Source organism: Rhinatrema bivittatum, chromosome 6 (assembly GCF_901001135.1).
Source record: "Rhinatrema bivittatum chromosome 6, aRhiBiv1.1, whole genome shotgun sequence".
NCBI lineage: Eukaryota > Metazoa > Chordata > Amphibia > Gymnophiona > Rhinatrematidae > Rhinatrema > Rhinatrema bivittatum.
Genome location: NC_042620.1, coordinates 288443597 through 288455546, shown reverse-complemented (window position 1 = coordinate 288455546; position 11950 = coordinate 288443597). Strand labels below are relative to the sequence as shown.

Sequence of the window (11950 nt, the reverse complement as noted above, 5' to 3'; positions counted from 1 at the left end):
GTCGGGTGGTTTTTTTTTAATAGGGCCATCGGCACCATTTTTGAGTGGCAGCCAAAATGGCGCCGATGGCCCGAGAGCGGGAGATCGGTCCCCGCGCCCCCACTGGACCACCAATTACTCGTAAAAAGTTTTTTTTGGGGGGGGGGAAGGTAAGGGATTAGTTTTATAGGGTCGTGGTGGGTTTAGGGGTTGTTTTTGTGTGCCGGTTTGCCCGCCCTCCCCCCAAATAACTCCCGTTAGTGGACACTAATGGGAGTAACGATTTTTCACGATAAATCATGAAAATTATTGTATCGTGCACTGAACTGATTTTTGACGATTTAAAAAATATAAGAACATAAGAACATAAGAAAATGCCATACTGGGTCAGACCAAGGGTCCATCAAGCCCAGCATCCTGTTTCCAACAGTGGCCAATCCAGGCCATAAGAACCTGGCAAGTACTCAAAAACTAAGTCTACTCCATGTAACCATTGCTAATGGCAGTGGCTAGTCTCTAAGTGAACTTAATAGCAGGTAATGGACTTCTCCTCCAAGAACGGACAATTTTTTTAAATCGTCAAAAACAATTCACATCCCTAGTCTTTAGTAGCAATGTAAATATTCTTATGCTTCTAGTAAACTTTTTATCATAAGTTTCATGATAATTTAGGACCTTCATACACCCCCGCAGTTTGGCAAGTATACAACTTGTGCTTTCACCGCTACAGGTCTTTTTTAATCATCGGTCCGTGAAATTCCTTTCATTTTTGTTTCTTCACTTTTTCTTTTGATTTTATGACAATTTCATAATTTTTACAAAAATAAAGTACTTCCCTTCACTTGCGCAACCGCGCTTCGGAGTCCAGAGTCCAAAAGTCCAACGTGTCCACATTTCGCGAGCCGCTGCCTCAGGGACTTCTTGATATGACTTTCAGCACACTCTTGTGATAAATCTCCAGGTACTTCTTAACGGAAAGTCTTCCGACATTCATCAGTTTTACTTTTTAATAGAGGTCCAACTCATCTTTATTACAGACCTCGCCACCATTTTGTTCTTTCGGCGAAAGAAATTGATGAATGTCGGAAGACTTTCCGTTAAGGAATACCTGGAGATTTATCACAACAGTGTGCTTAATGTCATATCAAGAAGTCCCTGAGGCAGCGGGTCATGAAACATGGACACGGCGGACTTTTGGACTCTGGACGCTGTAGAGCAGTTGTGCAAGTGAAGGGAAGTACTTAATTTCATAATTTTTACAAAAATAGTCATAAATCAAAACAAAAATTGAAAAAACAAAAATGAAGGGAATTTCACAGACCGATGATTAAAAAAGACCCGTAGCAGTGGAAGCACAAGTTGTTTACTTGCCAAACCGCAGGTGTGTATGAAGGTCCTAAAGTATCATGAAACTTGTGATAAAAAGTTTACTAGAAGCATAAGAATATTTACATTGCTACTAAAGACTATAAATCTTTGATACACCGTGTTTGTTAGAAGTTATATTTAGTCGTTGTGCACTGGGCAAATTGACACGATTATATGGGGCCTTCCAGGGTATAGCAAATGTTGCTTACCTGTAACAGGTGTTCTCACAGGACAGCAGGATGTTAGTCCTCACATATGGGTGACATCACAGGATGGAGCCCAATCACGGAACACTTTTGTCAAAGTTTCTAGAACTTTGACTGGCCTCTACTGGGCATGCCCAGCATGGCACTAACCCTGCAGCCAGCAGGGGTCCCCCTTCAGTCTTGTTTAAAAAGCTACAGGAAGTGCCGAAAAATAAAATAAGAAACGTAACGAACCCAACACCATGGGGCAGCGGGCGGGTTTCGTGAGGACTAACATCCTGCTGTCCTGTGAGAACACCTGCTACAGGTAAGCAACATTTGCTTTCTCACAGGACAAGCAGGATGGTAGTCCTCACATATGGGTGAGTACCGAGCTGAGGATGTCCGAGTATGCACCAAATGTACCCAAGACGTGCAACAGGCACAACAACTGGGGTGGAATTTGGCTGAGGGCATCCTGAACCCTAACGGGCAGGTGGAAGGGTGTTGGTATGTCAAGTTGTGAATAGGTTACGCAGGACAGATTAGCCAAAGATGAAATCTTGTCTTCTGGCCTTGTCCAAGCAATAGTGGGCTGTAAAGGTATGGAAAGAACTCCAGGTGGCAGCCCTGCAAATATCAGGAAGCGGCACCGATCATAGGTGTGCTACTGAAGTCGCCATGGCCCTCACAGAGTGTGCTTTAACACGGTCTTGAAGTGGAATGCCTGCTTGCTGATAGCAAAAGGATATGCAGTCTGCTAACCAGGAGGAGAGAGTCTGCTTACCCATAGACTGCTCCAATTTGGTGGAATGGAAAGAGACAAACGAGTGCTTTTCCTGTAGGCAGCTGTACGGTCTAGGCAGAACACTAGAGCCTGTTTACAGTCAAGGGTATGCAGAGCCTGCTCTCCTGGATTGGAATGGGACCTGGGAAAAAAGGTAGGTAGTATAATGGATTAATTGAGATGAAACTCTTACACTACCTTAGGCAAAAACTTAGGATGAGTGCGGAGTACTGCCCGGTCTTGCAGAAGTTTAGTGTAAGGCGGATAGGTAACTAAGGCCTGTAACTCACTAACTCTGCGATCTGAAGTGATTGCCAAAAGAAAAATCACTTTCCATGTGAGATAGCGAAGTTCACAGGAGTGGAGAGGCTCGAATGGTGTTTCATGAGCCTTCCTAAAACCAGGTTGAGGTCCCAAGAAGGGGCCGGAGGACACAGTGGAGGCTTGAGGTGAAGCAAGCCCATCAGAAAATGTGTTACAAGGGATTGTACTGATATAGGAACATCCCCAACACCTTTATGGAAGGCGGTCACCGCACTAACATGCATTCTGATGGAGGAAGTTTTTAGACCTGAATCCGACAAGTGCCAGAGATAGTCCAGAAACTTCGTGATTGGACAGATAAAGAGGTCAAGGGATTGAGAAGAGCACCATTACTGAAACCTGTTACATTTGTAAGAATAAGATTTTCTCGTGGAAGGCTTCCGTGAAGCAATCAGGACACGGGAAACTGATTCAGAAAGGTTAAGTGGCTGAAGGATTAACCTTTCAACATCCATGCCGTCAGGGGCAAGGCTTGCCGATTGGGGTGGCGCAGGCACCCATCATTTTGCGTAATCAGAAGTGGGTCCTTTCCTAAGGGAATGTACCTGCAAATGGAGAGATCCTAAAGTATTGAAAACCACACTTGGTGAGGCCAGTGAGGTGCTAACAGGATCATGGTTCCCTTGTCCTGATGTAACTTCACAAGAGTCTTTGAGAGAAGTGGAAGTGGAGGGAAGGCATATAAGAGACCTGTCGCCCATGATAGGGAGAACGCATCTCTTGGTTGTGAGTGTTGGCTGCGAGTGAGAGAGCAAATGTTCTGTACTTTGTGGTTTTGATATGTTGCAAAGAGATCTATATGAGGGTAACCCCATTGTTGGAAGATCGAGTCTGCCACTATGGGTTGAGGGATCACTCATTCGGTTGAAAGGTGCGACTTAGCTTGTCTGCCAACACATTGTCCACTCCCGACAAGTAGGTGGCCCTGAGGTACATTGAGTGGGAGAGGCCCTCCGCCCATATCTGCGCAGCTTCCTGACACAGAAGATAGGAGCACGTCCCTCCCTTTCTGTTGACGTACCACATGGTCACCTGGTTGTCCGTCTGAATCAGGATGACCAGATTGGACAGGCGATCCTGAAATACCCTGAGAGTATATCTGATTGCTCGCAGCTCCAGGAAATTGATTTGGTGTTTGGCTTCCTCTGGAGACCAATTTCCTTGTGTCTGCAGATTGGCCACATGGGCTCCCCAGCCGAGATTGGAAGCATCGGTGGTGAGAATTATTTGAGGGTCTGGAGGTTGACAGGGCAAGCCTTGGAGGAGATTGATCTGCTTTTTCCACCAGGCAAGAGACTGATGGAGTGAGTCGGTGATGTGGACAATGGTCGACAGGGGCTGAATGCATTGAGTCCATTGTGACCTTAGGCGGGCCATTGGGGTGACCTGAACTGAGGACGCCATGTATCCCAGTAGGATGAGAAGTGGCGTGCAGTTGTGTAGCGCTGAGACTGCAGCTGGTGTGCAAGAGAGACGACAGTGAGAGCTTGTTGTCGAGGTAGAAAAGCTTTTGCCTGCAAGGTGTTCAAGTTGCTCCTATGAATAAGGTTTGAGATGGGACTAAGTAGGATTTGTTGTAGTTGACAAGAAATCCTAGTGAAATCAGGGTGTGTAAGGTAAGATGCAGGGACAACAGAGCAGTTTGCTGAGTGTGAGCCCTGATCAACCAATCGTCTAGATAGGGGTAGACATGAACACCTTGAGTCCTGAGGAAGGCTGCAACTACTATGAGACATTTCGTGAAGACTCGTGGTGCAGATGAGAGGTCGAATGGAAGCACTCAGTACTGATAGTGCTTGGGGCCTATCAGAAATCTCAGGAATTTGCAATGAGATGGAGTTATTGCAATATGAGTGTATGCGTCCTGGAGGTCTAGAGAGCATAACCAGTCTCCTTTTTGCAGAAGAGAAAGCAGGGAACCAAGGTTGCCATCTTGAACTTTTCTCGTTGGAGGTACTTGTTGAGGGTATGTAGGTCCAAAATTGGACGAACGCAGCCTGATTTTTGGGGGATTAGAAAGTACCAGGAATAGAATCCGAGGCCTTGTTGGGAATAGGGTACTGGTTCTATTGCTCTGGACTGGAGGAGGAGGGAGACCTTCTGTTCCAGAAGTGGTGAGTGGTCAGATGTTCCCCACGTCAGCCGAGGTGGGGAGTCCGGTGGGATGGAGAGAAAGTTCAGGTGATAACCCTAAGAGATTATGGCGAGGACCCACTGGTCTGAGGTGATTGTGTGCCACTTGTTGTGGAAATGGCACAATCGACCTCCCACTGGTATCTGAGGCAGTGGAAGCTGGCTGCTGCTCTCTATGCAGGAGTCAAAAACCAGAAGCAGGGCCCGGCTGAGGAGCTTCTTGTGGCTTTTGTTTTCATGTCTGACGAGATTGGGCCTTATGGAAAGGTCTCATGGAACGAGTCCTAGACGGTGGTGGATAGGACTTCTTTGGACGGAAGAATGACTTTTTAGTATCCTTCCTGAATGGCTGCTTGGAGGCATAATCAGAAGGCATCAGAGAGAGCTGTCTCAGGGTCTCATGATGGTCCTTGAGTTCCACCACCGTTCGTTGAATCTGTTACTGAACAGATTGTCTCCCATACAGGGCAGGTTGGACAATCTATTCTGCACTTCAGGGCGAAGGTCCGAAGACTTGAGCCAGGCCCATCTTCTCGCCGAGATAGCAGCTGCAGATACCCTGGTAGCAGTGTCAAAGATATCATAAGATGATCTTATCTCATGCTTGCCCACCTCAAAACCTTTGTTTACTAGGGTTTGCAGCTGTTCCAGGAATTGCTGTGGCAGGGACTCTGCAAAGTCCTGTATCTGCTTGAATAAGACCCTGTTGTACTGGGTCATATACAGCTGGTAAGAGGCAATCCGAAAGATGAGCATTGAGCCCTGGAAGACCCAGCGACCAATGGCATCTAGAAATTTTTGCTCCTTGCCTGGGGGAAAGGAAGTATGAGGTTTTGATCTCTTTGCTCTCTTTTGGGCAGATTCCACGATGACAGAGTGGTGATTCAATTGAGATTTTTGAAAACCTGGGGCTGTCTGTACCAAATAAGTGGTGTCAGCCTTCCTGTTGACTGATGCAACAGAGCCAGGGTGTTCCCAGTTCTTTTTGAGGAGATCCAGAAGAACTTGGTGAATGGGGATGAGGTTATTTCCTTGGGAGCATCCAGAAATTGCAACTCCATCATTTGGTGCCTGTCATCGTGCTTGGTCTGTAATTGGAAGGGAACCAATTCAGACATCTCCTTCACAAAGTTTATGAAGGAAAGGTTCTCTGGAGGAGAACGCTTTCTGCTTTCAGAAGGCGAAGGTGGTGAAGGCAAGTCATCGGTGTCTGGTGAAGAATCATCTGTCCAGGTATCGTAGGAATCAGCATCTGCCCCTCTAGGAGCCCTAGGGGGATGGGACAGTGGAATCCCTGAAGGTCCTGGTCTAGGCTCCGAAGGAATTGAAGGAATAATTGGAGGCACCGATGAAGGCATCAAAGGCACCAGTGCAGGCATCGAGGGCATTGATGAATGGATCGTTGGCACCGACGGATGTATCAGCATTTATGGATGTATCAGCATCAATGGATGTATCAGCATCAATGGCTGAGGCATTGGTAGGACTCCTGATGGAGAGATGCGGAACGGTGTTTCCCCTCCTGATGACAAGGTAAGCGGAGAGGGCACCGGAGCCATCAGTGACCTGGGATCCATCAGTAGAAAAGCGGCGATGAGCACTTCCATTTTCAAAAGCAGCAGTGCCAACACTGCCGGAATCGGGTCAGCGGTCAGTTCCATGATCGGTACCGGTGTTGGTGCCGGAGGAACTTGGAGTCGATGCATCGCCTTGTCGATGGCCTCCTGAACCAGCCGGTCCAGTTCTTCTCAGAGACCTAGAGCAAGCAGCCCCGGCTCCGGAACAGAAGAGGAGGCAGAGGCATAGCCGGAGGGACCACCGTTAAAGGCGGAGTCGCAGCTCCCAATCCCCTTTCGGGTGAGGGTTGCCTTGGTGACCCGGTCGCCGAAAAGGTTGGTGCCTTTTCTGGACGGGGTTTCTTCGACAGCGGCTCGGACGATGGCAAGGTCGAAGATTTTGCTCCCTCAATGGTCCGAGGCTTCCGATGTCGATGGCGATGTCGTTCTCTATGATCCCCTCGGTCTTGAGGGGGAGTAGAGGGAGTTAAAGGCCGAGAAGTCATTGATGCTGGATGGTCACCGGCCAGTGATCGATACTGGTGCGAAGTTGATGGTGCGGTTCTGACGACGTTGATGCAATAAATGGCATCGGGGTTTGAGCATGGAAGAGAAGTTCCATCTTCTCCATTCTGGCCTTGCGACCTTTGGGTGTCATTAGGGCACATTTGGTGCAGGTCAGGACATTGTGCTCACACCCGAGACACATTACACAGACTTTATGAGGGTCTGTGATGGACGGTGCGATTGCAGTCAGGGCACCGAAGGAACCCCGACACCATGGCCATGAAAAAAGTCGAGCCGCGGTACAGTCAATGGCCAGTAGGCCGCGAGGGCCAAACTCGACGGGAATCAACCGAAAACAGGTAAAATCTTACCTGAGTACCGCGGAGTCAAAAGTTTGAAGGAGGGACCCCTGTGGGGTATGAAACCTTTTAGTAATTCCATGAGGAAAATTCCTGTCAGGAATCTCTGTGGAGCTCCTTAACCACGTGGCTTCTGCTGCACGGAAAAAAGAAGACTGAAGGGAGACCCCTGCTGGCTGCAGGGTTAGTGCCATGCTGGGCATGCCCAGTAGGGCCAGTCAAAGTTCTAGAAACTTTGACAAAAGTGTTCCGTGATTGGGCTCCATCCTGTGATGTCACCCATATATGAGGACTACCATCCTGCTTGTCCTGTGAGAACCAATGTTTTGAACATACTCTGCACCTGGCAGTGAAGGATGCTCTGAGACTGGGTAAGGACTACAAGAATAAATACTTGGAGGAGATGATAGACAAGTGCAAGAAAATAGCAGGGCAATTCTATAGAAACATGAAGGAGGGACAGCTTCTCCATGAAAAGCAGAAAGAATTTAGGATGCCTCACTAGCATCTCATTCAAGATATTGGTACTCATTGGAATTCCACCTATATGATACTGCAGAGGTTAGTGGATCAGCAGACACACCCTTCATGAGCTATCTTGGGAAATAGAGATAGATGTGACATGCCCACTGAGAAATTATGATTGGGTAGTCATGAGGCAGCTGGTAAATTCCTGCAACCCTCCAACGATCTCACAGAGGACCTGAGTTCCAGAATTGCCAATTTGGAGAAGGTAAAGAGAAGGGCAACCAAAATAATAAAGGGAATAGAACAGCTCCCCTATGAGGAAAAGCTAAGGAAGTTAGAGCTGTTCAGCTTGGAGAAGAGATGATTGAGGGGGGGATATGTTAGAGGTCTTTAAAATCATGAGATGTCTAGAACGTGTAAATGTGAATCGGTTATTTACTCTTTTGGATAATAAAAAGACTAGGGGGCACTCTATGAAGTAGCACATTTAAAACCAATCAGAGAAAATTCATTTTCACTCAATGCACAATTAAACTCTGGAATTTATTGCCAGAGGATGTACTTAGTGAAGTTACCATAGCTTGGTTTTAAAAATGGTTTAGATAAGTTCTTGGAGAATTCCATTACCTGCTACAAGTTGACTTAGAAAATAGCCACTGCTATTATTAGCATCAGTAGCATGGGATCTACTTTGGGCCAGATTTTCGAACCTATGCGCAGGCATAGATTTGTGCGTGCAACCTGGCATGCACAAATTTACGCCTGCTTTTATAACATGCACGCTGTTGTGAGTGAGCTGTTTAGTGGACCCTTGGGCCGACCTGTGAGAGACTGGAGAGAGGTGTACTATAGTCTCTAGTGAGTGACAGGTCGGGAGGCAGATACCAGGCTGGAGCTGGACGTGAGCTTCACCCTGGAAGCCGGTACTCCCCTGGGAGGAGCCCGTAGGAGCCCAACCGCAGGCACTTAGGTGATTCACTAGAGATGTGAATCAGAACCAGAATCGTTTCGGTTCCGGTTCCGATTCAAATCTTATCATTTTTATTGTCCGGCCCGATTGTTTTTTTGTTTATCAGCTGTGCCCGATCTGATAAACAAAAAACCCACCCCGACCCTTTAAAACTGACCCCTTAGCCTCCCCCACCCTCCCGACCCCCCCAAAAAATGTTTTAAAATTACCTGGTGGTCCAGTGGGGGCACGGGGAGCGATCTCCCGCTCTCGAGCCATCGGCTGTGCTAATAAAAATGGCACCGATGGCCCTTTGCCCTTACCATGTGACAGGATATCCGTGCCATTGGCTGGCCCCTGTCACATGGTAGGAGCACTGGATGGCCGGCGCCAGCTCCTAATATGGAACCTAACCTAGACTATTCCTCCTCCCTATCACAGACTGGGAAGAAATTCAGAAAATGGTCACCTTTTCTCTGCTTCATCTGCTACCTTAATTATTCACTTGCAAGCTGACTTTCAAGTGAAACTCCTTGCTTTTGAAAATGAGGGTCAGCATACATACCGAAAGTACAAAATATCTGCATTATTTGCACCTGCACTGAAGCAGGTGCAAAATGTAAAAAAGAAGGTAGGAGCGGCACGTTGAAAATGCAGACAACCAACTGTGCTTTCCCTCTCCTGATCTAACCCTGCTCACCTTTGCCTACAGTAAGCGATAACAATAATGAAACCGTGTATTTAGGATAGTAATCAAGTGTTTACCCACATAAATCTTTTGATTATTGTCCTCTGAAAGAATTGCTTATAGGGCTCTGTTTTGAGCTATAAATTTACAAGTAGGACCCTCTGTAAAGTTGAAGATGAACTTCAATTAGTTGCAGCTGAGCAACAGATAAGACGGGCCAACTTATGAGTAAAAGCTGATTCGGGACCCACCGAAAGAAAATGATTGATAAGGTCCTACTTAAAACTTTGCAAAACTTACAGATTTCACAATAATCGGCCTATACTGAAATATAAGCAGGATTTTCGGGCCTCATTTACTGAGCATTTTTCCCACAGTCCCAGAATGGGAGAAAAGCCTTGGTAAATGAGACCCGTAGTTGTGAGCCACAATGAATTTCTAACTGAATTATTGTATAACAAATGCAAATTTAATATTGCTATATGTCTTACTATACTGGGAAGAATAGGCCTGATAGCACGAAGATAAATGGCATAAATCTGTTGCCAGTGTTTGCCGATGAATCAAAATTACAATGTTAAGGATTGCTGTAGTGATATGAATCTTCTACTACAGTAGCTCTCTGAAATTATAGCCAGTTTCGTTTAGAACAGACATGACTATAATGGGCAACAGCTATATATATTACAAAAACAGATTTTCTGTGAGATACCATACATAAATATAATACATTTTTCTCTGGTAACCTTGTACAGAAATGCAGCTTATAATGGACACAGGCATTTTTATCAGAGTGCCCAGTGCTTTTATTGGAAGTAGGTAAATATGCACCTGGTAGCCAATATTCAAATCTGGCAGCTGAATAAGGAAGATGGAGACTAGAAATAGTGTTATTACTACAAAATTGCATGTTTGCTACCTGTAACATGATCTTAATGAAATACAACACACACATAGAAATAAATGTATGGCGTTTTAAGTGGTATTTCTCATTCAAAAGGTAGAAAAGGGGTTCACAGGTCAGGTGAAAGAGATGTGTTAGGTTGAAGAATTGCAACTGGGCAGACTGAATGAGCCAATTTGGACTTTTCTGTCATTCACTATGTTACTAGTCACACATAACCACAATTAAGACAAACTCCACTTGCAGTGGATAAAATGGATGGAAGGTGGATTTACAGGTAATTCCATTCCAATGAGCTTGTACTGTGCTGACCTTTCCCTCTCACTTACATTACAGCCACCCTGTGACACTGGTGTGATTTCTTCCTTTACCACTATTACCATCAATAATGTGATGCACTGGCAAGAGGTAGAGCCAGAGCCTGAGTCATCTTGCTTGGAACGGAAGGAATGCGAAAACTTTTTCTGTTGCATTGAAGATTGCCGAACAGGGACATGGAGGGAAGGACGCATTCGCATTCATATTTCCCGCCTGGACTCCTATTCCCGTGTATTCTTTCCTACTGCTTTTTTGCTTTTTAACATAGTTTACTGGATTGCATACCTCTATCTCTAACTTTTCCATACCTTGTACAGAAATAAACAATACACACTGTACATTGCAAAAGTTCATAAGTAAGCAGGTACTTGCTTCTTATTTCATTAAAAATGTATTTCAAAGTAGTCAGCGTTGATGGAATTTTCATTTCACCCATGCTCATCTCAAGCAAGTCAGTGCATTAAGCCTGTGTCCATATTTGTATGGCAAATAAGAGTTTACTCTAATTATTTCCAAGAACAGTTATATGAATGAAGGTGGTAATGGTGTGTACCTTTTATAGTCTTTTGTTAAATCATATTTGGGCTGATATAAGATTTATGACAATGGTTATGCATTGGCTAAAATCACTGCATTTTTTTTTCTGGTGCATATGCCAATGCAGAATCTGCGGCTAAATGAAAGTTCTATTATGCATCATTTTTGCATGATTTTTACAATTTTATTATAATGAACTTTATTGCTGCACTGCATGGTTTATTTAGTCTAATGTATGGAAACATATACTAAAATAGTGAATCTGTTCAATCTGAGGGTGGAGCAATTACATAATTGCTCAGCGAGATATTAAAATTGAATTCAAACTCAGCACATTAGGTTATCTTGCATGATGTTTGTCAGTTTATTTTGCATCTACTCAAGATAAGCACAGACAAGGAAAACAACTGAGAATTAAAATGAAAGAAGGGCAAATATTTTGGTTAAGTTCAAGGTAGAATTGTAATAGGAATAGAACATTTTTAAGAAGGTCGAATGAAAGAGCTTCCTTCAGGAAATTGAAATGTGCTACATCAATTTTAACAATAAAGGGCTCAATTTACCTACTTTTTCTTCGGCTTCAGGAGCACAAAGTGTGGGAAACACTTAATTTTTCTATGCAGTAACTGTCATAAAAGGGAATATTTAAGATATATTCAGTAAAAGAAGAAAATATTCATCATAATCTAAAAGACGATATTTGAGATGGTCAGGGGAAACAGCCACCATAGCTGCTCTTTAACAACTGCCAGTCTGCCACTGGGCTCACAGAAATGCCCATTAAGCACCCATCAATCCAATGTGCCCCAACCTTTTCAAGCCCAAGGCACAATTACATTATCAATAATGTTGTGTGGCATACCAGCCTCCATGGGTCAGGTAATGCAG

General features: G+C 45.0%; 1 protein-coding gene across 1 annotated transcript in view; it reads left to right on the top strand.

Annotated features, from left to right (window-relative positions):
- LOC115094361 (gamma-aminobutyric acid receptor subunit gamma-4-like) overlaps positions 1 to 11332 on the top strand; it is a 643570-nt gene extending 632238 nt beyond the window's left edge. The window contains exon 9 of the mRNA XM_029607335.1: positions 10544 to 11332. Within this exon, the coding sequence (XP_029463195.1) occupies positions 10544 to 10822 (279 nt within the window). The 3' untranslated portion in view covers positions 10823 to 11332. The remainder of the gene's footprint in view (positions 1 to 10543) is intronic.
- The last annotated feature ends 618 nt before the right edge of the window (positions 11333 to 11950 follow it).